We start from the raw sequence: 27,583 nt of genomic DNA, 5'->3' as shown, positions 1-27,583 counted from the left end.
GAAAAGTCACACCAAAAAAAAAAAAAAAAAAAAAGAAAGGTAAAAGAAAATATGCAGACAAGTGGATGAAAATTTGAAGTGAAGTCCGTTCTTGTTCACCGACGTCTTTCAGTTGGCGAGCACAATTGGAAAAAAACTACGCGAATTGGGAGGGAATGAGAGCGCATCGAGAGCGGATTCCAAATACTGCAGCAAATCGCCTGGCAACTTGGTTCCGCTAACATGAAGGCATTTGATCGTAAACCAAAGATCGTCATATGAAGAATGCACAGCATCAAGACGAAACATCATGTTCTTTTCGGATTCACCAGAAAATGTCAGTTTCCTTTTCCCAGAAGCAGTTTCTCCATGATGCAAACGAAGGGATTTTGAGAAATTGCAGTTCAAACGATGTGTCAACTCGGTTATTCCAGACACCTCGAGTGCGCCCACCTCAAGCTCAAAAATCCCCGCGTCTTTGGTCAGCACGAACATGGTGATGAAGGGGTCGGCGGTATGAGTGCAAACGTTGGTGGTGAAACACTGGATAGGTGGCAAAGGCATTTCCAGATCGCTGGAAACATACAAACTGGATGGGAGTTGTTTACCAACAATTTTCGTCAAAAAAGCACTCACCGCTTCAAGGAGCCCTTTGACTTCATCCATGACAGTCGCACTGACTTCACTATTGGATTGCCAATGTGAGACGATAAAGAGCTTACCAGGGATGAGAGTGATCACGTTGTTGACGTCATGATTAGCATTACTGCTGTGATTGCCATTGCCTTGGTTGCTCGCATTCTTCTTCTTCGGAGCCCACGTGAGCACCTCACCCGACCACGCGTTTGCGTGTCGATAGTGAAGTGAAAGGAAATCCGTGACTTTGGTGCACGTCACAATAAACTGCGGCGGGAGGTCGACGAGGTAGGCTTCTCCTCCAAGATTTGAAATTAGGGCGTGGCGCACTTTCCCTGAAACCACCCGAGGGTATTTCTCTATTCGAACACTTTGTATGGTGTAAAGAAAGTCCGTTAGGTGGAGTCCGTAGTCATTGGCGTGAGACTGAAGCTGAAAGACGTAGGCTATGTGGTTCTGTACGAGAAAGAAGCTTAAAGTCACCATAGGGGAAGGCCCAATGTATATACAAGCATATTGTTCCATGACCGTCGTGACAATATCGCTCGCCAACGTGTCGTGCTGCACTTTAAAGTACGTCTGCTGTTGCACCGCCTCCTCCCGAGCCCGCTCAATACACCGTGTCTTGTAGGATTCTGTGGTCATGCTGACCTCCACGTTACCAAGATCCTCCGCAACAAGGGTAATTATGGATCCATCTACGTGAACGTAGCGCTTTATTTCGATGGGGAACCGGTACATGACGGATTCTTGAGTGAAACAGCCTGCCATACACATTGCAAAATGACCCACCACCACTTCTGAATCAAAACCAAGAGTACTTGACGGTTTCTCCAAGAAGATGGTGCTACCGACATTCGCCGAGCACCCACCACTATGTTTTACAGTGGAAAGGAACAAGGGCGTAGTCTCAGTCTGCGATGTCGGTGTTTTTTTGTATTCTTCCCTCGCAGAAGATGTTCGCCAAAGTGATTGCCTCTCCCTTTGTGTGTTCCCTCCCGACAGGGTCTGCGACTGTAACTCATTGGCGCACTGCGGGGGCCCATACGTTGTGTGGCCTGACGTCCCCCGCCCTTTGGGAGTCACACTTTGCTCCGAAGATTCGGCAACGTGCCCTGCCCGTTTACGGCGTTTATTCCACACCGATGTGTAAGAAAAGATGCAGAATCCTAGCACAATCCCCAGGGCAACGCATATGCTGCGAGTGTGAGTGGCATCCTTGCCGGTCCATAGAGACATGACCAAACTACATAACACTAATAGCCGGAAAAACGAGAGCATATACACTGCAAAATGCAAACACGCATTGAAGGATTCAAGCAAAGAAAAAAAAAGGGTGATCGGCTTCTCGCTACCACCACCACCACTCCAGAAACATACAAATATATATATATGATTCAAACTGTTTGTCAATTAAATGACAAACGGCTTCATTCATTCATTCGCATCTGCAGACTGTTTCTCCACTGGTTTCATTCATTATTCCTCCACCCTATCTCTTTCTCCCATTTTTACTTGAGCGAAAGGTACTCGCTAAGCTCGGCATGGCGACTGAGAACAAGGTCCGCTGCATGAGACAATTCTTCGCACACGGCGGTGATTCGCGCGTCCCACGCTTCCAGCACCGATGTATTCTCTGGCCGAGAGAAAATGACCGTCTCTGTTGTCTGATCGAGAATTGCATCTAACCGCCGTTCCGATGCCATTCGCGCCACAAGTTGCTCTGTTTCAGAGGGAGTGATGCCAAGGAGGGCCCCAAGTTCCTCAAAGCCAATGTTGTAGTAGACTCGAGAAATGGCCTGCAGGTTGTGCTGAATAAAAGCGCGTTCAACGGCGGCTGTGTCGGAGAAAGGCTCGACATACGGCAGGAACCGCTGAAGGTCGCTGGGGCGCAAGACATGAAAGTGATGGGCCCGGTTAAGAACGTCGTAAAGTTCCCCGAGAAGCATTGCGCTCTCATCCTTGAAAAAGGCTCCTAGCAGACTCGAGCGGGTGGCACTCGCATCCGCCTGAATAGCGCAGACGATGGCCCCACGAAGGTGGTCCAGACTTTTGGTCCGCACATACAATTCATAGAAGCGCTGCGACGACTCCAAAAATCTGTGCCTTGCCGCTAGAAGGGAAGCAAAGGCGCACAGGAACGCGTTCACCACATCGTTTGCCTCAGTTCGCATCGACAAGGCCTTGTATGAGGCCAGTCCCCGCAGGCAATCCGTCTCGGCCGTGGCAAAGTTACGGGTACGAAGGGCACTGTTTAAAAGATTCGTCAGGAGCTTCAGCGACACCAAGTCATCATCGACAGGAAGCATGAGACGCCAGAGTTCCTGCGCCTGCTCTTCATCACCCGCTTGCACGCACCAATCCGCCACGGCCCCACGAACATCAAAAAGCGCTGCGCCCCAAACTGCACTGCGATGCGTACCAGCTGCCAGTAGCAATTTTCCAGCCTGAACGGCAAATATAAGATTAACGCGCGCCGCCTCATACAAATTCCGCAGAGCGTATGCAATCGCTGCTCGTGAGGCCTCGCTTGGTGCCACTTCCTTCAGTGCCGACTTGACAAATAATTCCCATTTCCCCAAGTTTTGAGAGGCGACAAGGGACGCTACTTGTGCTTCTGTATAGCTGCCCTCTTCTTCTTCTTCAGCCATTGTACTACACAAAATTCGTGCAAAAAATAATAAAAAATACAGATGCAAAAAATCAAACTAGGTCAATCATATTGATGCCATCAATTTCCTTAGCAAAAAATTTTACGTCTGCACACACAGTCATATATATATATGTATACGTATGTATGTATGTATTTATGTATATGACAGTAACTGCCAATAGTATTAATAATCCCCGAGTTAATCGTTTTATGGGAGGGAGACAAAAGAGGCATGAATGGCTTATGATCCTCGCTCTTTCCTTGTCTTTTTGGCTGGACGATTCAAGAAGTACTCCACGGCACTCTCAGCTTTCGCGTCCTTCTGCAACTCCTGACGTTTTTCTCGTCTTGCCGTGGCAACAGCAGCGGCAAGATCCACAAGTTCAGATTTCGTTCGTTTGTCCTTTTGCGCGACGTCCAGATGAAAGCGCGTGTCTGTAAGCAGTTTGTTCCGAAAGCGCGGGTCAATTGTGTCAGTTACGGCCTCCCGGCGCTGCGCCTCCCGCACTTCCCGGCTGACGCCAAGCAAGTTAGACGCTCGCATCTTTTTCTTCGCCTCCCGCTCAGCAGCTACACGCTGCTTCACCAACTTGGCATGAGACTTCCTTTTTTCCCGTCCACTCATGTGCGTGGCACCCGCGTCGTCGGTACCAAGTGTCTCACGCAAAATTTGCCGCTTCTTCTCGCGTTCTTCTTGCCGTCGCGCCAATTCATTCTCTCGTTCCTGGGCCAACATCTCTTTTTTTGCCTTCCGCATCTCTTTCCGCCGCAGCCTGTACTTGAGCTCGGCTTGACTACCCAAATCGGCAGAATTCATCATCTGCTTGATCTCGGCTTCGCGCTGTAGGCGTGCTGCTTTCGTCCCCGCGTCGAGGTCGAGGGTGGCCTCCATGTCGCCCATAACTCCCTCCTCACCGGACATGTTTGCCTCTCCCTCCTCTTCCTCGTCCAAGTCGATATCGCTGAAGCGATTTAACGAGTTGTCATCGCTATCGCCATCACTGGGTTCATACCCTGCCTCCCCCTCTTCGGCTTCGCTGTGCTGTCCATCCTGGGTTAGCCCACCAATCTCCTCCAGCAACTCGGCGTACTTCTTTCGAATGCGGAGCTTCTCCCGAACACTGTCCTTTTTTTCCCTCCCATTGGCATCAACAAAATCATCCTCGTCGGATGAATCGGGTGGAGCAATATACGCCGCAATATCGTCCTCCGCCGTGTTACCGGTGAAGCTGTCGCGGATGGAGCGATAACGGAAGATGTCGTCCTGATCCCACGAAATACGGAAGCGAGTCTGCGAGAGCGCCGCGGCCTTGAACGAGGCGAGAGGTCTGTAGTTCGCCGGAATACGGTCAGCCCTATTGACAGGGTTTTCAAACACCTCCTCATCGTCAACGTAGCGCAAGTCCAGTACGACACCACTTGCCTCAATGTCCATACCATCCAACTGCTTGTAAACCGTTTCTGCTGTCTCCGCCGAGTCGAAGGTAGCAACGGCATAGTAGTACTTCATGCGATCACGCTCATACCTACGATACTTCCCTTGCGAGAAGAGCTCTCCATCCCCACCCTCTTCGTAAAGCATTGCAGGATTGTCGTCCTCCCACGGATCATCCTCGTCATCGTTACAATTGTCATCAATTTCCATACGCTTCGACATCATTTCTCTGTCGTTGATGTCCTTTTGGTCGTGAAGGCCAGCTTCGCGGGCGCCCTCCTTCTCATCCTTCCTAACCCATAGATCTGGGCCGTGCACACGTTCGTGCTCGAGCATTTTTTTGCCGAAATCGCTCATATACACAGCAACATCGATCAGCTGTCCACCAAGTGGAAGCGCGTAAAAGAGAATGGCGTAAAGATCCACTGCTCGAATATGATCCCAACTGCAGTTCACAATCGCTACGCGACGGCGTGGTTCAATAAATTCCACATCCGATGCGGACCATGCCGCCACCTCATCGTCAAGCTCCTTCTCATCCACCTCCGTCAACGGCATGTTACCCTCGTCAGCGGAAGCGTGCTCACTGCCTTGCTCTAAATCCTGATAATCCTCCACTTCTTCCTCGTCCTCGTCGGAGTCTGCCGGGGCTCCTCTCGATTCCTTCAGGTGCTTCAAAAAACGGGGGTCTCTCAGCGCGGCGTCTCGCGGACTGTTGCCAACCCACGCACCACGGCCACGACGGGAAATTTGAAAGCGTGCGTCGGTGTACCGGGATGCAAACCGTGCATCTCCGCGGCCGCCCCGTCCACCGCGTCCACCGCGCCCACCGCGCCCACCGCGACCACGCAATGAGCTCTGTAGCGTCTTCATTACTTAAAAAAGCGGACTTCCACGAAAAACGCACAAGCGTAAAAAATAAAATATATAAAGAAAAAGGAATAAAGATGATACAAATCATGAATGTGCAAGTACCAATCAAGCAAGACACACACACACACACACACACACAAATTTTAATTTCATTCCTCCCGGTAGGACTGAAGAGTTCGCAACGCAACGCTTCTCAACTTCTTCAAGAGGGCGGCATCAGTGCTTCATCTTGCGCGAATTCCACGGGATAATGGCGACGACCTCAAGAAACAGCACCAGCACCACCATTCCAAGCGGTATTGTCCATATGTGGAATACGGGCCATACTGCAATTGTCCACAAAACTCCTCCCGCCGTCACCGCACACGTTGCGCTGTAAATCAAATATTTATGGGTTTCGCTCCAATTTGGATGCCGGGGTTGCACGAAGCAGCTGGTGTAAATCCACAGGGCAAAAAACACCACATAGCACAGATAGGAGACCCACATGGCAGGCTGAATGATTTTTCGGGAACGCAGCATCACCTCAACCAGGCGAGAGAATTTCACCACGCAAGACAACGCCAGGATGCTAAGAAGCTTGCCGCCATAATAATACCATTCTCTTGGTTTTGACCGGACCTCGGGCCGGTTTCTCATTCTCTCTACGGTTTCCCCTTTCCTTCTTTCTGTAATCGAAGGTAACTGCAAAATAAATAAAAAAAAGTCTCCAAAGAAATATAAACAACAACAACAACTGGAAACAATGATGGGGGGTTGAAGGCATAAAAATGTTGTGAATTCCACCTATCCATTTCTCTCTCTCTCTGTGTGTTTCCTTCTGTTCATCTGAACGACTGATGCAACAACAAAGATTTCAAATGTATTATAAATATAACTATATATAACTATATATATATATACAATAATAATGGGGGCCTGAACCCGCCCTTCAAACGCAATCTACATCTTCCGCCTCTTTAGGCATCACAAAGGGCGCTGTATCAACCCCCATTTTCTGCAAACGCTGCAATGCATTTGCTTCAATTTCAGTCACTTGTTCCGGCTTCAGAGGTTTTGATTTATCAAACATTGGCGGCAATGCGCATACTGAAATTGCGGAAGAGCTCACCGGACGTCCAGCAGCCGAAGTGTCAGAAATTGTGTGGGACGCAATATCCTGTCTAGACAATGGTCGAGGTTGTCCCTTTTCCAGACCACCTCGCAAGGCTTTTTCCTCCAAGCCAATCATCTTCAATTCCATCTCGGCGTTTGTATTCAGCACAGAAATCCAATTCTGCTCCATATTTGTCGCAAACCGGTGCAGGTCCTTCACAGACCACACCGCTTTTCGCGAAACCGCACGCTTCATCATGGCATACCTCAGTGTTTTTATCACCTCACGGGCGTCATCATCATCCTTCTTATCATTCTTACAGCGATAGATGAGCGTTGCCGGTGGGGCAAAGTCGTCAATACATTTTTCCATGCTCCTCATGTCAAGGCCACCATGATACGCTGAGCTGCTGACCAGTAACAACGGATCGTAAATACGATTAGCCCATTCTCCACCCATTGTCTCGTAATAGGAGGATAATATGACAGATAGTGTGGCAGCTGTCTGTACTGCCATTTCTTCATTGCGAAGCCCAAATGGATACGGGAAAACTGGATCGCCTATAAGATGCAACACAGCGAGCACAGAGCGCTGAATTGCTCCATAACGCGTGTAAACAGGAACTATGAGTTGTGCGGTGTTTTTCATTTCAACCAACTCCATTATGGGGACATTTTCTGGTAATTTGGAGTCGCTTATCCCTTGAGATGGTTTTAGATTCACTGCAATTCCAGTCTCACTTACAAGACACGGCACAGAATTCTCGGATACGCGGTATGGCGCAGAGTTCCAGAGTTTTGACATGTCACGTCCCACGACAAAAGGTGCCACGAGCTCCGTGGAAACAACCCCAGGAGGCGGCAACCATAACATCGCCACAGCCGCACGAGTACGAATAGCCAAACTTTCCACCACGGAGTATATAATGGCCGAGACCAACTCTAGCGCAGAGTTCATTTTTCGTAGTTTATATGTTGGAACCATGCCATTAAATGTGGCTCTGGGAGTTGATTTGACAAAGTTGGACCGAGAAAGATTGGTTCCCATGGTTTGTGTATTCAACATGGCATTGGTGTCCTGCAGATTGGCCAGACGAGATTGGTTGCCCAGGTCCATTTCCTGCCGATCCCGCTGACGTGAAGCCTCCAACTTTGCCTTCTGCTCCTTGAGGGCACTTATCTCTTGGTGAACGGCCGAGTGCAGCTCCCTTAGTGCCATCTGCAGCTTTGCGACTCGGTGGTTTTCCTCCGGCGTTTTTGTGTTCATCTCCTTGACAATTTTATGTATTTCATCGAAGCGGTCAGAAATGATATCGCTGAAGACACATGGTTCAAGCGAGGAGGCGGGGAAAGCATGCCGGCAACCATAACAGAGTTGCATCCTATCCCTTAAAAAAAAAAAAAGGAAAAGAACAGTAAAATCTAAACACGTACTTGTAAGTCATGTTCACACACACATACACACACAAGGATAAATATAGCCGTATTGAACGGCAGCATATAACCGTTGTGAGACCCTCCCACTTCAACGCGCCGGAAAAACGCACCGAACTTCGTGATCTCAAAAAAAATCGTCCTCTAAAGGTTTATTAAGTTCCATAAGATCGTCCATCAATTTCTCGTCCATCAGAGTGCCGAGTTCAGTATTTCTCGCAGCGCTTGACTCGGCGCATTTTGAAAACGGAGATGTATTTTTGTTTGTGTTGTCCTCGCTGTCGTCACACTTGACACCATCGGCAGGTTTTGCATTGTTTGTTGGTTGTATCTCTTCTGCCGTCATATTTTTGACGACAGCAAAATCAAATTCAAAATCTTTATTTCCACTGCCACCAGCAGGTGTCTCTCCGTCATTCGATGTTGACTGGAATTGCAGTGCTCCCGCCTCTATAAGGCGCAGCGCCTCCTCCTCCTCCTGCTCCAGCTGGCGCACTGGAACCTGCTGAAGCTCCTCCCGCTTTTTCAATTGCGCCCTAAACGCTCCCAGATCAATTTCCTCACGGGACGACAGCGCTGCCCGCACGTCTTCACTCCGTTTGCGCAGTTCTCTATGATACAGTCGCTTGACATCCTTACGCGAGCGACCAATGTACATGACGGCGATGGCGTTGAAGTCGGTGCCGTACTGTGAGAGAAATTTGTAAAAGTCTCTGAGTTCTTCTTCACTCCAGTCAAATCGGTTCCGTTTATGCCCGGCAAAACTATTCTTCGGCGAAGATGTCGGCTCTCCCCCCTCCGCAGCGTCGGTCGGTGAGGTTGCAAAGGTGCCCGGCGCGGGCTCACCAGAAACATCCGCCTTCGTCCGGTGAAGTCTCGACCGCCAAATCCGCCGGCCGCCCCGCATCATCTCACGAATGGGCCGCTGCTGATCCGAAGGCACAACTGTAGGTGGCAGCTCCTCAATCGGTACGTTCGAGAGCACGCGAAGAGGGACGTTGTTCAAAGTCTCCAAAGTGGAGTCAAACGCCTCCGCAATGGGATCCGGCGGAAATTCAAAGTCGCCACGGTCCATTTGTCCCCTTTTTTTTGTAAAATGTGAAATAACTGAAAAAATCAAAAATAAATAAATAAATGAATAAATAAATAAAATAAAGAAAACGGAATGCATCCCATTTTACCATGCGTGTTTCAGTGCAAAAAATGCACATATTGTCAGCACCAAGAGAATGCGTAATGAAAAGAAAAAAAAAGTTCAACATGACAAGCACGCCCTACTCAACTAAAAAAAAAAAAATAAATAATAATAATACACACACACTGAGGCATACATGCACAATACATATAAATATAAATATTGTGAATGGATATATTTGCCACGATGCGTGAGCCAACAAGAAGAGCACACTGTGGATAGAAAAAGAAAAAAAAAAGAAAAAGAGGGGGAATAAGTCCTATCTTTTCTTTTTTTTTTTTTCTTTTTTGGTCATCCTCAACTGCGGTTTTTTTGATGCCTCAGCGACGTCAATGGAACAAAACTTACCCCACCGTGAGTTTTTTTGGTGATGGTTCCCTTCTCGTCCTTTGTGTAAAGATGCAGGTGCTGCACTTCATTTTCCTTTCCAACAGGAATCACAAGGCACCCGCCAGGTTTTATTGCTTCCAAGTAATCTTTGGGAACCGATGCGGCAGCCGCACCGACATGAATCACATCAAACATGGCTGTATGCGGATGAAATAACTTTGATATGTCTCTGCCGTCACCATTGATAAAGGTAATGCGGCCTTCATTCACCCAGCTAGGAAAGTGTTGAAGAACCACCTTCAATGAACGTTCCTGTAACTCTACCACGTGCTCCACACCGACTACCCGTGATCCATCCCCGCAGATGTCAGCAAGGATGGCTGTGAGATAACCACTACCGCTGCCGATGTCCAGAACTGCCTTGGGCAAGCTCCCAGGAGTACTTAACAAAAATGGAGAGAGAAGTTCAAGCATAATCGCGTGCATATGAGGAGCACTTATAGTGGCACCGTGCCCAAGGGATAACGGCTCGTCCCTGTACGCCGAGCTCCGCATACCGTCCGGTACAAACCACCCGCGATCCACTCGTTGAAGTGACGCGATGATCGCCGGTGTGGACAGAAGCGCCGCCCTTTCCAGATTCTGGATCATTGAAGCATTAGATAACGCCGAGCACGTCCACGCCATTATTGAATCCTAGTACTTGCCAATCCTTTTCCGGTGAATGCGGCAAATTTAGTTGCATCAAAGAAATAATAATAAAAAAGTAAAAGGCAGAAGAATTGATGGCAGGGTGCGCAGTGGGGCAAGGGGTTAGAAAAAAAAAAAAAAAACAATAAAAAAATCAAACAATATCATCTCTGCCTTGCCCACAAATGGCGTCATTCAAAGAAGAATGCGATGAATCTTAAAAAATAAATCATTGGCTCCCATCAGAATTCATTCATTCCTTTTTTTGTTTTTGTTCTTGTCAGAGCCTTACGGTGTTGCTACCTCCCAACGGTGAAGGTGGGGCCCCATTCTTTAGCCTCTAAACCGCTGCCGTCCATCAATAAGGGAAATCCGTGTGTAAAGACGCGCTGATGATGCCTCCCTCTCACTCTCTTTGGGTAGGCGGTTGAAGAGCAACACTCTAAAACAAACTCCACTGCTCATATATATATATATATATATATATATATTGTGTGTGTGCTTTAAATCCACCGGGTCGTTGCGCCAAAAACACAATGCTTGCAGCTAAGCAAGTTTCCTTTTTCATCTTTTTCCCAGCATAGCAGCAAAATGGGCAAAGGGCTACTCATTCTTTTTTTCTTTTCTTAATTCCTTCTCTTCCCACACATTTACACTTACAATTGAGTTGCCTTGGGGGATGTTCCCTTTCCTGTTGCTATACTAAAGAATGGTGCTTACACTCCACAGACAAAAAATGCAGGGAACATCATTTACACACAGTTTTCTAATTTCCCCTCCCCCCACCTCCCCATCCATGAAAAAAAAGGGGGAAAAATGGGGTGGGGGTGCAGTCGGGGAAGTGAAAAGGGGGGAATTTGTTTGTTTCTCTCTCTCTCTCTCTCTCTGTGTGTGTGTGTGTGTGTGGGCTGCATTAATCCACACCCACATGCTACCACTTCGCCAATACTGTACAGGGTAAGCAAATAGCATTAGTGAACCCTTTCACTTCAAGAACCTCTCATTGTACGGGTTTATGTTTGTGTGCCTGTGTACACGTCGAGTCTCGTCGTTACATAGAAATGGGCTGCAGTTGCGTGCGCCAGCCGCAGGGAGGCCCCTCAAGGTCTGCGTAAAGATCGACTTCTTGCAGCGAGGGCAGCGGCAGCGACGTATTTGCCTCCGTCTTACACTTGCGGGTCGGTGGTTCATCCGCCGCCGCCAGACTGCTGCGAGACGTTTCTCCAGGCAACGAACTCAGCGCAACGCTGGCCGTCATGGTGGGCGCATCCCCCCGCGGCATTTGTTCCGCCGTCACCGTCGCCTCTTCCCGCTGCCTCCGCAGTTCCTCCTTTTTCTTCGCCATCCGTTCCCGCAATGCGGTAAGCGAAAATCCCACTCCCGCCACCAATGCCTTGGACGGCTCTGAATGTTCCTTCTTTTCAGCTTCCTCCTTAACAACCGCCGCCCTCGTAGGTATCGCCGCCTCTGCCGCTCGAATGGGAGCAATCACCGCCTCTTCCGCGCCGCTCTCGTCAAGGAAAGTCATCAATTGCTGCAATGTGGCTCGATCAACCGCCCCCACAGCTGCTGGTGGAACAATCGCCTCTGCGGACTTTTTCGCCAGTCTCTTCAAATCCTCTCGGTCAATCACCCCCGACTTTACATACGCCTCAAGGACCTCCTTGACGCGATTGAGTACATCCCGTTTGTTTGCGCATGAGGAAGTAGAAGATGTTGACATGGTGGCTTGGCTGTTCCTTGTGAAGCCAATTTCTTGCATCAAAAAAGCAAAAAAAAAAAAAAAAAAGAAGACATGCACACACGCACAAAAAGGGCTTCATAGGCAATCGTAACACTCAGTCGCAATCATCGCGCCTTGCGGCTTCACCCACACGAGGAAAAACAAACAAACAAAAAGCAGGCAGAGAAGTGCGGAGACCACAAGAGTGAAAAAGATTCATACCTACACACACACAGACACACATACAAATAACGCACAATTAAAAAAACTACTGAATTTGGATGCCACGGCATTTCCCCCCTCCCCATCCCGACCCCTCCGCTAATATTCCCAGACGTTACAGTCCCTTCTTTCCCCCCCCTTGATTTCCCTGAAGTTCACCTATCGCAATAAAACAACAAAGACGATCACCACCACACACACACAGAGACAAAAGTCGTCACCATCCACTCTACATGTATTGTCACACGCAAACGTGAAGCAGCAAACCACTAGGCAAACCTCTCCGCTACCTGCCAGGCCTTCACACGATATTCCGCAATGGGATTCTTGACAAACTGCTTCTCATACAGTGCCTCGCGCACACGTTGTCGATCACGCTGGTCCCGCATCTCATCAAATGAGTACAGCTGATTCCTTTGAAAATCACGTTGAAAGTACCGCTCCCTCGCAACAAACTTTGTAAAATTGTTCCACGCAAAAATTGCAACATAGCATTTCAAAAACGACCACCGAATGGACGCTCCAGTGCGATTTAGAAAGCGAGTGTAAAAAAAATTGACAAAGGCTGCGCCGGCTAAACTCGTAAATACAACAGGCATGCAGCGGAGGTTCTGCCCCCAGAAGGTGCGAAGATTCCAATGCGACTCGCCCTCCGGTACCTTATATACCCGCTCAGCAAGTGACTCGTCCGGCATTGCTTGTGTGTCTAGGAAAAAGTCAAATTGGCGAAAATTCGGCTCAAAGTGAGTATCTGCCTGATTGGTGGGAATGGAGCCGTGCCAATTGAACGACGTGGGGCCAAGACCTTGCAGAATTGTTGAGTGTCCTTGCGCACCGCCGGGCATTTTTGCGTTCGCGTTTCGCCTTGTCTATGATAAAAGTGTGTATGTCTGTTTCGTGTGTAGACGCCTTGAATATCCTCTCCACGTCAGCTACTGTATTTTTCCACACCAAGCTTTTATCTTCGAAAAGAAGTTAAACAAACAAACAAACGAAAAAGTTGAACCAACTCCACCACAAAAAAACTTTGACCACTGTCGCAGGTGCAGTGCACTCCCACTACAATGTTCTCTCGAACCTCTCTTTTTTCTTCCTTTCCTTCAGACACACATATACATACACACACACGCAATTTCTCTCTCTATGTATGTATGTACGTATGTAGATTGTACATAATATTCCAAGCCAAAGACTATTTGCAGGTATTCGCTTATTCCTGCTACCTCTTTACATCCATCCATCCATCCTTTCATCAACCCCTCCGCACAGTAAGCCACACGCAGACATCGACACATAGGACCAGAAATTTCATCAAAAAGAAAAAAAAACTTTTTTTTTTATGAGGCGGCGCGGGACTGCAACAGCAATTTTGGCGGCATGTATAGCTGGTAGTTCATGTCACTCTGCAGGTACTGCGTAAGTAATGCACGCAGCTCCGCATTCTGCGCACGCAGTGAATCGGTATCTACAATCAAATTTTTCCGTTGCTGGAGCTGGGCAATGTACAATTTCAGGCCTTTTTCAAGTGCTCCCCACACACGCTGGTGCTCTTTTGGAACCGACCTCGCCATGCGCAACCAGTACTCCTTTTCAGCAGCACGCCGACGCTCCTCCAGCTTCATCTTCGCTATTTCTTTGTTCCTCTTTGCCGATTCCTTCTGCCCCTCTTCCTTCTGCTTCTTCTCCCGCTGCTGTTCTGTGAGAAACGTCGAAAGTGCACGAACGGCATCTTGCGGACGAATAAGTGCCGTTGTTTCTTCGGGACCATCTACAATGAAATACTGCAAAAGGTCATCCATCTCCTCGTTTTTGCGGATCTGCAGTGTGGCAAGAATAGACTCCACCATGGCGCGATCCTCTGTGGCATCTTGCACTTGTCGTATTGCCGCATACACGTTTTCGTCTGCAATGAATGGGGCTTGTTTGTGCAGAATTGCAAGGAGCATCAGCGCTTCCTCGGAGAGTTCAATCTCATCGTCGCTACTGGAAACATCCACCTCATTATCCTCTGCTGCATCCGCCGCTTCATCATCGAGCCAGTATTTTAGCTGCGGTGGATTCCACGGCACCCCCAATATTTCCTCAAAGAGAACACGATCCGCCTGAAGAGACTTGTGCACAAGCTGTATGTTCTTCTCCTCGTGCATATCCCACAGTTGGCGGTACTTTTCCTTGTCCGACCTCTCAAACTTTTGAAACTTCTTCTGCAGATCACGGTACTGGTTGGCAACACGGTGCAGCTGGGCGGTGAGATCCTTGTTGGTGCGTTGATACTTCTTCTCGGACTCCGCGTAGCGCGCCACAAGGTAGCTGAGTGTGTCCTGCAAACGCCCTAGCTTTCGCTTGTGCAGTGCCTGAGCACTCTTGTTTTCCTTCACCCGCTCACGGAGTATCTGCAGGTTGTAACTGAGTCGTTCGCCGTTGAGGAGGAACTCGGCCTTGCATCGTTCCAGCTCCTCCATGAGAGCATGGATCTCCTGCAGGTGCTCCCGCTTGATTTCATTGTACTCCTCGCAGTTTCCGCGGTGTTTATCGTCCATCTTCCTTTGCGCCTCCATAATCTCATCTTCCCGCTTTTTGCGGTACTCCGTCTCACGCGTACGGCGCAACTTCATGAGCTGCTGGATTTCTTCGTTGCAGCGCGTGAGATATTCCTTTCGCTCATTCTCGTACGTCGCCTCTACTTCCCGCAGCTGACTGGTGTACGCGTCAAGGTACTTCTCCGTCTGCCCACGCATCTCGGCAACGAGGTTGTTGACATCCGCCGCATTGCGTTGAAGTATCGCCACAAACTCCTCCTCGCGCTCTTCCAGCTGCTCGCGCAGCAGTTCAATAAGGCGGTCCTTTGCGGCGATCAGTTCCTTGCACTGCTGCTCCTGCTCCTCAAGGGACTTCTTCAGTTCATGAGGCGCGTTCAACTTGTAGATGGACTCAAACCTCAACTCTATTGCCCCCTGCTTGATTTCATTCGCCTTCAACTCCTCTCGGCGCTTCTGGCGTCGCTCATCTACAAGACGCTCTTCACGCTCGCGGCGCTCATTCTCGTTCTTGCCAACGTTAACTTCCCAGCTGGTCACTGCGCTGTGGGCAGTGCTGACTATCTCCGCCATTTCGCAACGGGCTTGGCGCACAGACTCCTCGCCCAGCCCAATCGTCCCGCTGGCCCCATTGCCGTCACTGACATTATTTTCGGCTCCCACCACCGTCTGCGTGCTCCTCTCGCTGTCACACAACTCTTTCAATCGCCGTCGCACACGAATGCGTCGCTCAGCAATGCGCTCATCCCTTCCGTCATCCGCAAACGCCACCATTTCTCAATATCCTCCCTCCCTTTCTTTCCTTATTAAAGAAAACAGAAAAAAAAGAACACCTGCGTGGTTATGTGAGTTTGTGTGCGTGCACGCGGTTGGAGCCGTGGCGCGGCAGCGGAAACAAAGAAACCAGCGAGCAAAAAAATTCACAACTTCAAAGAGAACCGGAAGAAAAATAAAGATTGTTAAAAGGGTTAGGGTCCTTTGACTGCAGAGAACGGCACATGCAAAAAGATGCGCTGGGGACAACCACCGGCCAACAAACATAACTCCCCTCCCCCCTGCAAAAAATAATAATAAACACTCCCGCCACTAAAGAAAAAATACAAAAAAGAAAAAACAAAAGAGATTCATAGCCGAGTGCTTTACACACGTCAGTTCTGCTCTCCAGAGGCCAAATCGCCGAGAAAAAACACACTACAGCACCCCCAGCCCATTTTATCCTTCTCCCTTTCCCCGATTTGAACTCTTCCTCCTCTATGTAACGGGGAAAAAAAACACGTTCCCCCTCTCACTCGGGTTAGGGAAACTCCACCCTCGATCTCCCACTTCTGTTCCTGCTCTTCCCTTCTATCACAGAGCAAACACATGCCGTATTGGGTCGTGCTCACGCATGAGAAGCGAAAGAAAGAAGAAAAAGAAAAAAAAAAGAGAAAGAGAGAAGAAAGAGGTGAGGCGATACGCATGCGACCACAGTAGTGTTAAGGATGTTTTATACATCTATGTACGCAGATTTATGTACATCTCGATTTTTTTTTTTTTGTCCTTTAAATGTTTCTCTTCTCTTTCTGTTTCTCATCGTTGAGAAATACGCCCGCTGCCTTCTATTGTCAGCAATGACTTCAAAATAAGTAACGGTTAGAAATATTTCTATGGGCAAGACAATTGACTGTCGGGCGTGAAGAAATCCACGCAACGCCAGACACGTCTCAAAAACACACAACCCTCATAAATACACGCACGTAACAACAACAGCAACCCTTCCCTACAAAAAACAAACAAACAAAAAACAAGAACATATGGGCAGCCGATAAAAAAGACCAAAAACAAAAAGAAGGGGCTTGAACAACAACAACAAAAAAAAAAAAAATGGGAAATAAAAACAGAAGATGGCACCGAGGATTCCTCACATCGCCTGAAATGTGCTTCAGGCGCCTCACCCTCACCTTTTCTTTACCTCCCTAATGTATATGTATGTATGTATGTATGTATATAAGTGTGCAAGTGGCTGAGCGAATGGGGAGGATACGCATTCGGAAAATCCGACAAGAACAAAGTTGCAATCCCGAACTTATTGCCTCCTCCACAAGCGACACCACTCAAAAACAACAAACTTCTTTTTTTTTTCGTTTTTGTTGTTTTTCTTTTCGTTCGTCTCCAAACTTCGGGCCCACTTCCTTCCTCACAAAACTCTCACTTCTATAGGACTTCATCCAAGTACATTTTCTGCGGTCCGGTAAAAAGATCAACGAGCGGCGGCGAAACACCACATGGCAACGACGCAAACATTTCAGTCTTTTTCGTCGTCACATCAGGCGATGGTGAGAGTCCGTCGGGATCCTCATTCTGTGAACCCTTGCCGGGCGTTTCTTTGCTGAAGGCAGCAGCCCTGAAGGCGGGTTGGCAGGACAAGTATTGCGATATCGCGGCACACGGGTACTCCCGCCGCATCTCTTGTACGGCGGGCAAATGAGACTGGGCGGCGATGGCAAGCGCGGCATCGGCGTAGCCAACGAGGTTTTGCTTGAGCAGTGCGCGGTAAAGGGTGAGCGTCACCTCAACTGGGAGAGAAATCTTCAGCGACAGACGCCCCACAGCGTTGGCTACGGCCGATTCACTGCATTTGAGCCAAAATAACACGACTCGTGCAATGTTTTCCTTCAGCATTTCTTGAATGGCTGGCGTCGTCGGTATGTTTGGTGGCGGAAGTGGGCGCGCCACTTGCACGTGTGCACAGGATTCGCATTGGCATCCAAAATATGCGAATTGGGGCTCACGCACGAGCACACCATTAATATGGGGGTGAGAGTAACTACAGTACTCACATAGGACCTGCAGGTGATCCCCAACTTCATAGACATTCGCCATCTGATATGGCGCTTCTTGCGGATGGAGTGCTGCAGAACACACTGGAAGCATAAGTTCTTTGCTCTGCGAGTCACATCGAAAACCATCCACTCGTGGGTCATTGTAGGCTAATTCTGCAAAGCAGTCAAATGCCGCATTGGCTACTACGGTGTTCCAGGCCTTCATGGCTAGCTGAATCAATGGGGCAATGACAAGCGACGCTGATTGCGAGATGTTACGCGGCGAGTTGTGAGCAACGGCAGAGATAAGCCTGAACACCGCCATTTGACTCTCCGCACACGTCGCCCGCCCGGCAAGCGAAATGGCTACTTCTATAACGTCCAGGTCATGGACTCGCCTCCGTAGCGAGGGCATTTTCTCCAGGGCGTTGTTGACAACTTGACAAAGCATGCGTTCAAGGCTCTCCGAATTGGGAACGATAGAGACGGCTACACGGAGAGGACGAAGGCATTTGAGGTCGTATGTAAACGTGGGTGTATGCAACAACAACCATCCCGTCGTTTCTACCATATTGCAGCAACAAAAAAAGAGCCGTGCCTGTTCTTCTGCCAAGTCCACCTGTCGAGTGGCGATGGATGGTGCGCGCAGCGAGACCGTGGCTCCTCCACATGGCGCTGTCCCACACTCAACAATTGGCAGGATCTCCAGTACCACCGCAGCGGTCCGTGTTATCAGTGGGCCAAGTTCGGAAGGGAGTGCCACAATTTGGGATTCCGCCACGTCACGTGCAACAAGAAGCGACTTCCCTAGGAGCTCTACGTAGAGTGTGAGCGCCGTCGTCTTTACTCTATGATCCACATTATTCATCCACTGGCTAACCTCCTCTAGCACAAAATGAAAGAGGTAGTGAATAAACCCCAGCGATGCACGGACAACAACAGTGCGCTCCTCAGACGAGATCAAGTGCAGACTGGAGGAATATTGCAGCAGCGGAAAAAAAGTCAGTGATGCCATGACGGTGCCATACGGAGAGCGCTCATCCATCAGCCGAAAACTCTCATCAATGCAAAGAAGAATTTCCTCCAAGGCCATAAATTCATGGGAATTATGCTCCTCAGCCCGCAAATGGGTTTTGGCAAGCTCTTCGATCAGCTGCTGCGATGGAAGTACACGCACAACATGGGCGGCGTTGACCCATCCACCCTTCCTTAACCGATAGTAGGTTTCGTTTGCATCGATGGTGCCTTTGGCGCTGGAAACGGCAATCATCAGACGACCGGGGTAAAGCGGGCATAACACATGGGCATTGCTGCGCGGACGTGTGCGCAGACAAACACTCATGTCTTCATGCGGTAATACCGGGTTCCGTGTGATAACCTGCGGAATATCAAATAACTGTTCTTCAATTTCAGAGCACTTACAACAAAGAATATAGCCGCACCCCGCTTGCATGCAAAAACACCATTCCGCCATGGAGGGATGAGCACATGCTTTACATATGGAACACAACACGCCAGCCTTTGGGTTCTTCAACGTCCGCAGGGGATGTTCTGGGTGCGACCCATGGTAAAACATACCTTTTCCCTTCCTATCCAACGCTCACTAATGGCTTGAAACAAAATACCCCCACACAACAAAGAAAACAAAAACAAACAAACAAACAAACGAAGAAGCAATTCACGCACTATTCTTCACCCTCCTCTTACTTAAATAAAGTGAGAGCATCGTGAGCACATAAATACATATATATATATATATATATATGTATACACCAAGGGAAAAAGTGATGCAGAGTGGCATATTCAGCAAAAGGCACCAACAACAACTAACATCCATGGTATTAGAAAGTAAAATCAACAACAATAAAAAATATTTAACGCCCGGGAAAAAGAAACAAAAAAAAATCGCTAGTTGTTTCTCGTGTCATCCTTCCAACGTTCGTCCCTTCCTGTTTCCATTTGATGCTCCACGCATTGATTCCACCCGTTTCTCTTTCTCTTTTTTCCCCCACGTTCCTCCCAAGTGACACACGCAAATGAAATAATGGAGCCGTGCGCTTCGTTGCATTTAAAGCGTTCGCTCTGTTTTGTTTGTGGTATACAATTACATACATATATATATATATTTCCACTGTTGTATTCGTTACCTCCTTCTCCTTCTCACTTATAAAAGTAATCGTTCATGCTGCTGCTGCTGCTGCCAACAATCTTCCCGCATACTCCCCCTGACTTCTTGTGTCCATCCATTTTTCCCGAAAGGGCAAAATAAATAAATAAAAAAAAAATAAAGAACCCACTGTAACGACAGAAAATTTTGTGACCCCGAATCCCCCCTGCCTTTCCCCTCCTCCCGGTGATGCCGTCCGCCGGCATTTGTCACCATCACGGGCTCGGTACTCCACATGAAAATTCGAGGTAACTCCGGGTCCAAAAGTGCCCTCTCCACGAGGTTCAACACCCCGGGGGTAGTGGGGGGCCAACGGCATTCACACAACGTCCGCCCCCCACCCCACCGCCCCGCCACACCCCACCGGCCACGTCGCCACAAGTAACATCCGCAACTAATTACCTGTTGGGTGGGTGGGGTAGAAATGTGTTATCGGGATCCAATTTCTAACGTGCTAAGAGTGAAAGAACCACTTTCAGTGATATCTGAGAATTGTTTCGCTCCCTCGTACGTCATTCCAAACGCCGAGCCGCCAATGACTGCCATAAAAAGATTCGCACGCAGTCCCTTAAAAAACGCCTGGATGCCCTCTTCTCGAAAAACATTCCGCATCATCCAAATTGCCGGAAAACGCGTACTCCCCAAGTTTTTCGCCACCTGCAGCCGAAGTCGTAATACGTACAGTGGGTTCATCAAGATACCAATGATTATGCTTGACAGGGCCCCCACAACACAGTTCACAATGAGATTATCAGTTGTGGAAGTGCAGGTCACAGGCAGTTCTTGCCGAACTCTAGCAGGAGTAACAGCCCCAAGTAAGGGTGCGCTGCGCGAGGCGATTTTGTACGCCCTCTGCTTTAGCAGCTCATACACAAACCACCACGCCCCAGTAAGGGGTGAGACCACCATGGTTAATAGTGTGCCACGGAAAAGAGTGCGCCAGCCTTGCTCCATCAAAATACATTTCGTCGTGCTAAAAGCATTTCTATATTTGTGCTCTCCGCCACGACAATCAGCCACCATCTGCACCTGCGACACCACGGCAAAGGGATTAAAAATGGGTCCGGAGATGAGGTCTGCTGCAAAACCCCCTGTAAGGCATCGCTGCTCTTTTGTCGGTAGCGGCAAATGCTCCTTTCCGTACTCCACAATCAGGTAGTAGACGAGCTCACTGATGACAGTCCCCGAGACAGCTACACCAGCACCGCGGAATAATCCACGGTAGCCATGTTGCAAGTATACCTCCTGAAGAACCTGCCGCACTGTCAGTCGTGTCGTGCTGCACTGCTGACGAGATACCGCAAGAAACAAGGGGTGACCAACAAGGGAGTAAGCAAAGGACGTGGCGGCAAACGTTGCAAACAGAGTCACACAATCAACATGTGACCAGGACCTCGTCACCGCCGAGGTCGCAGAAGTTGGAACGCGCTCTGTGGTGTCCTTCACATACGGCACAGCTCCCCCCGCAAGGTCAACGAGTGGTGCCATCACACTCATCGTTTCCCCTTCCCGTTGGAAAAAAAAGAGAGAAAAAAGATAACAAATGAAGATTAAAAAATATATATATACAGGGAGAGAGAGAAACAGCAGCATCCCACTCAACAGCGATGCGCAGACTCATACCCAAGCAGCGTAAATGGGGAAGATAAAGAGTGTCAGTGAGAAACAGAAGGATCCCAGCAGGCACTGCAGCAGAGATGCCCGTGTCAATTCGTTCAGCAGCCTAGCAGAGGCAAAAGGGGCTCATATCACAATCAGCAACAAGAGAGTGGACAAGGCTCCCGCGGTAGCGTAACAAATCCATCCAACTGCAAACACGGCAATAAGGAAGTATGCATATCGATGAAACATCATAAGTTTCAGCCTCAGACCATCACAACGGCGCTCGTCCAAATCCGTGTCTCCGCAATTCCTCACGCAACCCAGCACAATTCACTATGAAAAAAAGTATAACAGAAACACCGGGATTCCGAGACCAATACACCAGCAGTGGAAGGAGAAAAAATTTGCTTCTGCAACCAAGAAAATTACGTCTCCACTGCAGGGAAGCGTGGCTCCCACCAAAAAGAATGTTGGGGGTTCCGACCCACGCGGCAAAGATGACAACCATGCGTGGGACGGTTGCTCTGCCACCAATGAAGCGATCCGGATCCAAACGCTCCATTGGCAAAAGGACACACCAATGGAGTATGTTGAGTAGCAATTCACTCGTTCACACAAGAGAGACCCCAGGCAACCAAAAAAAAAAGTATTTGGCGATCTGAGTAAAGTACGACGGCAAGATGCGCAAAGATGCCCACGCTGCGAAATGCGGACGCCGCCATGCAAAAAGGAAGAAGCACAACATCTGCAAAAAACATATAAACGGCACTTTGATCCCCCCAAGATCCGCAATGCAGCGCAATTCAAGACGCAAGAAAAAGTCAGTCGTCCAGAGTGTTGCCACAAAAAGTGCGAAATGCCGCGAATCGTGCGGGCAGCAAAAAACCAGAAAAGGACAGTTTTCCCAGTGAAATTCGCCCTGGCCGTGGCATTTGGACTAACAAGAAGGTACAGCAACAATGCCGTTGCCAATCCGTACAGCAAATGGGGAGGATGGCGTGCACAAAGGCAAAAACACGGAGTTGAACAGCTACCAAACTCTCCCTTATCTCTTCGCACTGAACCAAACATTTAACCCTACCGGCTTTTCCAGTTCATTTATCTTACCCCGTGCTACACGCCTTGGAAATTGATCGGGCAGAAGAAGAAGGGCAAAAAAAAAAAAAAAAAAAGGTTCCGCGCAAACAAGCCCCTCTTCCACAAGGAGTTAAGTCCACTACGACAGGCAGGCATATCAAAAGAGCAACAACTACAACAAACAAAAACAAAAATAATTCATCTCCAAACAAATGTGCCTTGTGGCGTCTGCTCTCTAACTATGACCCCCGCTTCGCGTAGTCGCCTGAATGCCATCGGTGCGTATGCTTGCATCACTGCAGGAAGTTCCCCAATGTAAAACTGAATGTCATGTCCCGGAGATTTCTGAACAAGAGCGATAATACTATTTTCTACAGATGCTGCCATTGAAGCACTCGCCTCCTGCGCCACAGGCGACCCACCGGCTGCCAAGGCGGTGTCTTGCTGAAGAACACTGAGATCCTCCTCCTCGGCACAGTGTCGTCGAATATTGTGAATTTTTCGCGGTATGGAAAAGACCGGATACCACCGCGGCGGTTCCTCCGGTCCATCGATGCGATCAATAGTCACCTGCCCGTAGAACTTCAGCTCGCCCCACAGCACACGCGTCACCTCCATCTGACGCTCCTTTCCAAAATAACGGTTGGCGTAGTAAGCTGCAGTCATGCCCGGGTCGCGGCGAACAGTGTCGAGCAGCAAAGGGAGGGTCAGTGCTCTTGTCGCGTGATCCGTCACTGCGTACGAAATGACACCACGTCGCATCTTCACTTATAACTTTCTCCACATCATATTGGGAAAAATATATTTAAAAGCAAAATAAAAAAATATATAGAAAAACATGTCGTCAGTGCCTCCAATAGCAAATAAAACCGTCGGTGACACACGAACACACACACACAAAAAAAAAAAGTAAAAAAGAAAATGAAAAAGATAAAACTCGGAGCAGCGGAGTCACTGCCACGGCACCCGCCCAAACGACTCAGCATTTTTCATCTCACTCTTAAAGACACGGTACATCGACAACCAACGAACCACCACCAAAAAGGCCCAAAAATATATTCAAAATGGTGCTTCCTTTATTCTTGCACGTCTTCTTCTTTTTTCCCTCCATTGTGCTCATCCCTCAGATTTTGATTTTTTTTGGTTCCCTTCTATTTTTTTTTTTTTTTCCTTTCTCTCTGCCTCTCCCCGGTTAACATGAACAAATGCACACACACACACACACACACATATGCACTGAACTTGTTCCTGGTGTTTCCTTTCTATTGCCGTGGCTTCAGCACAAGGTTGGAGTTCTTCAGCTGGGCGGTGAGCAACGCCAGTCGCGCGCGCACGGCACTGTACCGATACCCAATCTGTTCCCGCACCACCTCCGGTGGGGAGGCGCGGAACGGAAGTGTCAGCACCCCAACTAGTTTGTACTCGAGATTTTCTATAAACTCCATGTTGGCTGTCCCATTCTCGTCCAACAGAAGGACAACAAGAAACCTCTGCGGCTCCTTAATACAGCGGTTGAACATCTTCAAGAGGGTCATGAGAAAATCAGGGAAGTCGCAGACGAGACTTTGGTGCTCACGCAGACGAATAAACCCAGCGTGGTTAATGACGCAAGTGTAGTGAAAGAAAAGATCCGATTCACTCGTTATTTCAACGCGCATAGTGGAGAGGCTATGATCATCACCGAAGGAGAGCACCTTCACCTTCATTCCCTCCAGTGACCCAGGCTCAGCATTCCCGCCGCGCATCGGGCGCAACTCACACGGCACCTCCCGGTCGTACACAATTTTGAAACCATCCGTAAGCGACGGGTCCGACTGCTCAATAGCGCGGAAGTCCTGCTCAAGCTGAGCGATGAGAGAGTCACCCATCGTCTAAAAACAAAATCCAGCCTCCCCAAACAACAGCAGGCCGGACGGCGCAGCTTCGAGTTTGGTTTTCATTGAACACCGAGCGAGAAAAAATCAAATCCAAAAAAAAAAAAAAAAAAAGAGACAAAAACAAAGATGATGTTAGCATATGGTCGGGAGCACAATTGACCTCCCAGCGCGCGATCCCCGTGAAATGCTCAGCGTAAAAAAAAAAAAAAATGCAACAACAAAAAAAAAAGATAAGAAAAAATATCCTCTTTCAACAACACAACGGCAAACGCGCGGATTTACTTACATGCACCGCTAGAACCTATACCCCTTCTGGACAGTTGGCTTGCGAAAGTACATTTCCTCCATTATCTCCTGCTGGCGCTTGCAGTCCACACACGGCCCCTCCTTCGCTCGCTTGTTGTTCCACCAACACGTAAAACAGAACCCCCCAATCGCAAAGACAAGAGTGGTAGGCACCAACATGTAAGTGCTCCTCGGCAAACGCCAACCACTCCTCTGGGAAGTCAGCCGCCTATCACGAACAGCATTGCTATATGGAACTTTGTCAACCCCCACCTGACTCTTTGACGAAAAGCCCATGAAAAACAAATGTAAGCCCACTACCGGTTTGAGCTGACGCCGTCATTTCGTCGCAATCCCAATTGCGCAGGAAGCCATAATAATAAATATGTACCAGGAGACAAAGAAATGATAATGAAGGCAAAAGAATAGTGTAAGCAGCAACTAAGCAACAAAAACAAAAACAAAAGAAATGATCACGCACCCAGCGACAAAGTACGCCGCCCAAAAATACAGCGCTCTCCACACTTTCGACGCGGAGGTAATGTTGGGCTCCAAGGAACGAAATTCATTAAGTTACCGCTTCATTTTTTGAAGACAGCACGCACACACACAAACGCACACAGTTAATTTCCTCCTCCCGTTCATTTAAAGACACCATTGTTCCTCGATTACATAAAAAACGACTTCCATACATCCAACTGTTTTTTTTTATTGCTGGCAACGCCTTGCCGCTGCCTTTTCTTCTCAAAAAACTCTCTTTGAATGCACGTTTATACATATATATATATATATATATATATATGTTATATTTGCATTTCCTTCCTCAATTTTCTTTCAGTTAGCCTACACTCGCCTCCCGCCCACCCCACTGCTCCGTTCTTGCATTTTCTCCCCTTTCCCGTTTGTCCAACATTTATATCCATTATTATTAACTTCTTTTATTAGCTTCGCGTAAATGGGTCACACAACATTGCCATGCAAAACATTGCTACCAACAGCGATATTCCTTTTGAATATTCCTTTTGATTGTCAAAACAAAACAAACATCTGTCCAAGTTTGCGTTTCGTTCTGATTTCAATCGGCACCTTCGCTCAGTTCGGGATCACCTCAATGAGTGATGGCTCGTAGTCCGTCGGAGCAGTAAATCCCATCAGATTCAGAAAGGTCGCTGTCACATTCGCCAGCCCGGCCTTAGGGAGGCCCGTGCGCATCTGCACACGTGCATCCAGCCCGGCACCACCAATGAACACAGGAACAGGCGCGAGTGTATGCGATGTGAGCGGAAGTACTTTTCCGTCTTTACCAAGGATTGGCTTCCCCTTCTTGTCGCGCTGCGCCATGTCGTCGGAGTTGCCGTGATCTGCGGTAATGAGGAAAACGCCGTTAACAGCATCAACGGCTTCCTTCAGCCGCTGTAATGATGCGTCCACTGCCTCAACAGCGGTGACCGTCGCTGCGAGGTCACCCGTGTGTCCCACCATATCACCATTGGGGAAATTGATGCGCACGACATCGTACTTGCCACTCTTCAATGCCTCAATTGCCGCCTCGGTGATTTCTTTGCTCTTCATGAGGGGTTTTTCATTGAACTGTACACGATCGCTGGGAATCTCAAAGAACGTCTCGTGCTCCTCATCCAACTTTCCACTGCGGTTGCCGTTCCAGAAATACGTCACGTGGCCAAATTTTTGTGTCTCGGAGCAGGCGAAGATATTGCATCCAGAGCCAACGAGATATTCCTCGCTCGTCCGAGAAAGCCTGGGTGGCGGCACCAAAAAATTATTAGGAATACCCAGATCGCCGTCGTATCGCATCATGCCAGCGTAGCGCACCTTGGGAACACGAACACGGTTGAATTTATCAAAATCCTCTTCCTCAAAGGCACGGGACATCTCAATGACACGATCGCCACGGAAGTTAAAGCAAAGCACAGCATCGCCATCCTCAATAGGGCCAATGGCTTTGCCGTCCACGTCGCTGATGATGAAAGGTGGATAGTACTGATCCGAAACATTTGGGTCCTCTTTGCGGAATGTTTTGATGGCCTCACCAGCAGAAGCGAAGGCCCTTGCCTCACCCAACACTTGCGCCCTCCAGCCACGCTCGACTACAGACCAGTCTGCCTCGTAACGATCCATCGTGACAAACATGCGACCACCACCGCTTGCAATGCGGGCATCACAACCCTTTGCACGAGCCTTTTCAAGGACAGATTCCAGATCGTCAGTGAATTTGAATGAACTCTTATCAGGCACATCACGGCCATCATAGAGGACATGCAGACGAATACGCTTCGCTCCATTCGAACTGGCATGGTTGATGATCTCATAGAGCTGGTTGTCGCGGGAGTGAACACCGCCGTCACTTAGCAAGCCAATCAAGTGAAGGGTGCGACCTGGCTGCGAGAAGGCGCCGTGAAGGTAACGGTAGCCATCGCTGGTAAAAATCTCACCAGTTTTGATGGCATCGTCAACAAGGGAGGCTCCCTGCAACACAACACGGCCTGAACCAAGTGCGTTGTGCCCCACCTCACTGTTCCCCATATCCGCGTCTGTGGGGAGCCCCACTGCAGTGCCATGAGCGCAGACGGAACGAAAGTGCTTTGCGTCGGCGCACATCGAGTCAATAAAGGGCGTTTTGGCAACGTGGACCGCGTCGTACTCATCGCCAGGACCAATACCGACACCGTCCATAACCACAAGCAGCAACTTGCGTCGGGGGAGTGCGGTATGAAGCTGAAGAGAAAGCGCTGACATGAATGATATCAATACTTAAAGGATAAAATAAAGACACTAAATTCGTCTTACTTGCGTGGCAAAACAAGAACAACAACAAAGACCGTCATGCACAGGTACCCAAACAACATTTACACGTGAATATCTTTTTTCTTCATAAGCGTCCCTTTGTTTTTTTTGTAAACTTCTCCTCCCGTACTCTCGCACCACCCGCACAATCAATGCACCCCCAATTA

At 48.7% G+C, this 27,583-nt stretch overlaps 16 protein-coding genes across 16 annotated transcripts, besides 30 other annotated features; all 16 read right to left on the bottom strand.

Annotated features, from left to right (window-relative positions):
• Positions 1-5,005: a sequence feature (heterozygous, Esmeraldo-like haplotype).
• Positions 14-50: a microsatellite.
• Positions 109-1,896, bottom strand: Tc00.1047053506247.470 (hypothetical protein, conserved; the record flags this gene model as incomplete). Its single annotated transcript, XM_815218.1, has 1 exon — positions 109-1,896. The coding sequence occupies one exon, from the start codon at positions 1,894-1,896 to the stop codon at positions 109-111; it is 1,788 nt and encodes a 595-aa protein (XP_820311.1).
• On the bottom strand, positions 2,127-3,266 carry Tc00.1047053506247.460 (hypothetical protein, conserved; the record flags this gene model as incomplete). The annotated part of the gene is made up of 1 exon (XM_815217.1): positions 2,127-3,266. The coding sequence occupies one exon, from the start codon at positions 3,264-3,266 to the stop codon at positions 2,127-2,129; it is 1,140 nt and encodes a 379-aa protein (XP_820310.1).
• Positions 3,390-3,430: a microsatellite.
• Tc00.1047053506247.450 (hypothetical protein, conserved) lies at positions 3,510-5,576 on the bottom strand (the record flags this gene model as incomplete). The annotated part of the gene is made up of 1 exon (XM_815266.1): positions 3,510-5,576. The coding sequence occupies one exon, from the start codon at positions 5,574-5,576 to the stop codon at positions 3,510-3,512; it is 2,067 nt and encodes a 688-aa protein (XP_820359.1).
• Positions 5,006-6,224: a sequence feature (areas merged during assembly that could not be assigned to a particular haplotype. This can correspond to areas where the two haplotypes were merged or to regions with more than two copies in the genome that were merged during assembly.).
• Positions 5,691-5,715: a microsatellite.
• Positions 5,793-6,215, bottom strand: Tc00.1047053506247.440 (hypothetical protein, conserved; the record flags this gene model as incomplete). The annotated part of the gene is made up of 1 exon (XM_815265.1): positions 5,793-6,215. One exon carries the CDS (start codon positions 6,213-6,215, stop codon positions 5,793-5,795), a length of 423 nt encoding a protein of 140 aa, XP_820358.1.
• Positions 6,225-14,169: a sequence feature (heterozygous, Esmeraldo-like haplotype).
• Positions 6,437-6,480: a microsatellite.
• On the bottom strand, positions 6,508-8,052 carry Tc00.1047053506247.430 (hypothetical protein, conserved; the record flags this gene model as incomplete). Its single annotated transcript, XM_815264.1, has 1 exon — positions 6,508-8,052. The coding sequence occupies one exon, from the start codon at positions 8,050-8,052 to the stop codon at positions 6,508-6,510; it is 1,545 nt and encodes a 514-aa protein (XP_820357.1).
• Tc00.1047053506247.420 (hypothetical protein, conserved) lies at positions 8,233-9,180 on the bottom strand (the record flags this gene model as incomplete). Its single annotated transcript, XM_815263.1, has 1 exon — positions 8,233-9,180. The coding sequence occupies one exon, from the start codon at positions 9,178-9,180 to the stop codon at positions 8,233-8,235; it is 948 nt and encodes a 315-aa protein (XP_820356.1).
• Positions 9,207-9,256: a microsatellite.
• Positions 9,389-9,417: a sequence feature (AT_rich).
• Positions 9,565-9,589: a microsatellite.
• Tc00.1047053506247.410 (protein-L-isoaspartate O-methyltransferase, putative) lies at positions 9,598-10,317 on the bottom strand (the record flags this gene model as incomplete). The annotated part of the gene is made up of 1 exon (XM_815262.1): positions 9,598-10,317. The coding sequence occupies one exon, from the start codon at positions 10,315-10,317 to the stop codon at positions 9,598-9,600; it is 720 nt and encodes a 239-aa protein (XP_820355.1).
• Positions 10,448-10,475: a sequence feature (AT_rich).
• Positions 10,784-10,811: a microsatellite.
• Positions 11,187-11,207: a microsatellite.
• Positions 11,207-11,226: a microsatellite.
• On the bottom strand, positions 11,372-12,082 carry Tc00.1047053506247.400 (hypothetical protein, conserved; the record flags this gene model as incomplete). Its single annotated transcript, XM_815261.1, has 1 exon — positions 11,372-12,082. One exon carries the CDS (start codon positions 12,080-12,082, stop codon positions 11,372-11,374), a length of 711 nt encoding a protein of 236 aa, XP_820354.1.
• Positions 12,084-12,112: a microsatellite.
• Tc00.1047053506247.390 (hypothetical protein, conserved) lies at positions 12,535-13,110 on the bottom strand (the record flags this gene model as incomplete). The annotated part of the gene is made up of 1 exon (XM_815260.1): positions 12,535-13,110. The coding sequence occupies one exon, from the start codon at positions 13,108-13,110 to the stop codon at positions 12,535-12,537; it is 576 nt and encodes a 191-aa protein (XP_820353.1).
• Tc00.1047053506247.380 (hypothetical protein, conserved) lies at positions 13,603-15,576 on the bottom strand (the record flags this gene model as incomplete). Its single annotated transcript, XM_815259.1, has 1 exon — positions 13,603-15,576. The coding sequence occupies one exon, from the start codon at positions 15,574-15,576 to the stop codon at positions 13,603-13,605; it is 1,974 nt and encodes a 657-aa protein (XP_820352.1).
• Positions 14,170-14,769: a sequence feature (areas merged during assembly that could not be assigned to a particular haplotype. This can correspond to areas where the two haplotypes were merged or to regions with more than two copies in the genome that were merged during assembly.).
• Positions 14,770-20,558: a sequence feature (heterozygous, Esmeraldo-like haplotype).
• Positions 16,199-16,245: a microsatellite.
• Positions 16,564-16,684: a sequence feature (T-rich).
• Positions 16,766-16,791: a microsatellite.
• On the bottom strand, positions 16,996-19,179 carry Tc00.1047053506247.370 (hypothetical protein, conserved; the record flags this gene model as incomplete). The annotated part of the gene is made up of 1 exon (XM_815258.1): positions 16,996-19,179. The coding sequence occupies one exon, from the start codon at positions 19,177-19,179 to the stop codon at positions 16,996-16,998; it is 2,184 nt and encodes a 727-aa protein (XP_820351.1).
• Positions 19,251-19,280: a microsatellite.
• Positions 19,339-19,373: a microsatellite.
• Positions 19,866-19,892: a sequence feature (AT_rich).
• On the bottom strand, positions 20,200-21,363 carry Tc00.1047053506247.360 (hypothetical protein, conserved; the record flags this gene model as incomplete). The annotated part of the gene is made up of 1 exon (XM_815257.1): positions 20,200-21,363. One exon carries the CDS (start codon positions 21,361-21,363, stop codon positions 20,200-20,202), a length of 1,164 nt encoding a protein of 387 aa, XP_820350.1.
• Positions 20,559-27,583: part of a sequence feature (areas merged during assembly that could not be assigned to a particular haplotype. This can correspond to areas where the two haplotypes were merged or to regions with more than two copies in the genome that were merged during assembly.) that runs on past the window's edge.
• On the bottom strand, positions 21,706-22,443 carry Tc00.1047053506247.355 (hypothetical protein, conserved; the record flags this gene model as incomplete). The annotated part of the gene is made up of 1 exon (XM_815221.1): positions 21,706-22,443. One exon carries the CDS (start codon positions 22,441-22,443, stop codon positions 21,706-21,708), a length of 738 nt encoding a protein of 245 aa, XP_820314.1.
• Tc00.1047053506247.350 (hypothetical protein, conserved) lies at positions 22,648-23,211 on the bottom strand (the record flags this gene model as incomplete). The annotated part of the gene is made up of 1 exon (XM_815256.1): positions 22,648-23,211. The coding sequence occupies one exon, from the start codon at positions 23,209-23,211 to the stop codon at positions 22,648-22,650; it is 564 nt and encodes a 187-aa protein (XP_820349.1).
• Positions 23,245-23,280: a sequence feature (AT_rich).
• Positions 23,348-23,385: a sequence feature (T-rich).
• Positions 23,658-23,679: a microsatellite.
• Tc00.1047053506247.340 (hypothetical protein, conserved) lies at positions 23,712-24,317 on the bottom strand (the record flags this gene model as incomplete). Its single annotated transcript, XM_815255.1, has 1 exon — positions 23,712-24,317. One exon carries the CDS (start codon positions 24,315-24,317, stop codon positions 23,712-23,714), a length of 606 nt encoding a protein of 201 aa, XP_820348.1.
• Positions 24,419-24,451: a microsatellite.
• Positions 24,522-24,567: a sequence feature (T-rich).
• Positions 25,383-25,420: a microsatellite.
• On the bottom strand, positions 25,704-27,368 carry Tc00.1047053506247.330 (2,3-bisphosphoglycerate-independent phosphoglycerate mutase, putative; the record flags this gene model as incomplete). Its single annotated transcript, XM_815254.1, has 1 exon — positions 25,704-27,368. One exon carries the CDS (start codon positions 27,366-27,368, stop codon positions 25,704-25,706), a length of 1,665 nt encoding a protein of 554 aa, XP_820347.1.

This window comes from Trypanosoma cruzi, genomic scaffold, assembly GCF_000209065.1.
Source record: "Trypanosoma cruzi strain CL Brener 1047053516377 genomic scaffold, whole genome shotgun sequence".
NCBI lineage: Eukaryota > Euglenozoa > Kinetoplastea > Trypanosomatida > Trypanosomatidae > Trypanosoma > Trypanosoma cruzi.
The sequence above is the reverse complement of the archived record's forward strand: the minus strand, read 5'-3'. Positions and strand labels throughout refer to the sequence as shown.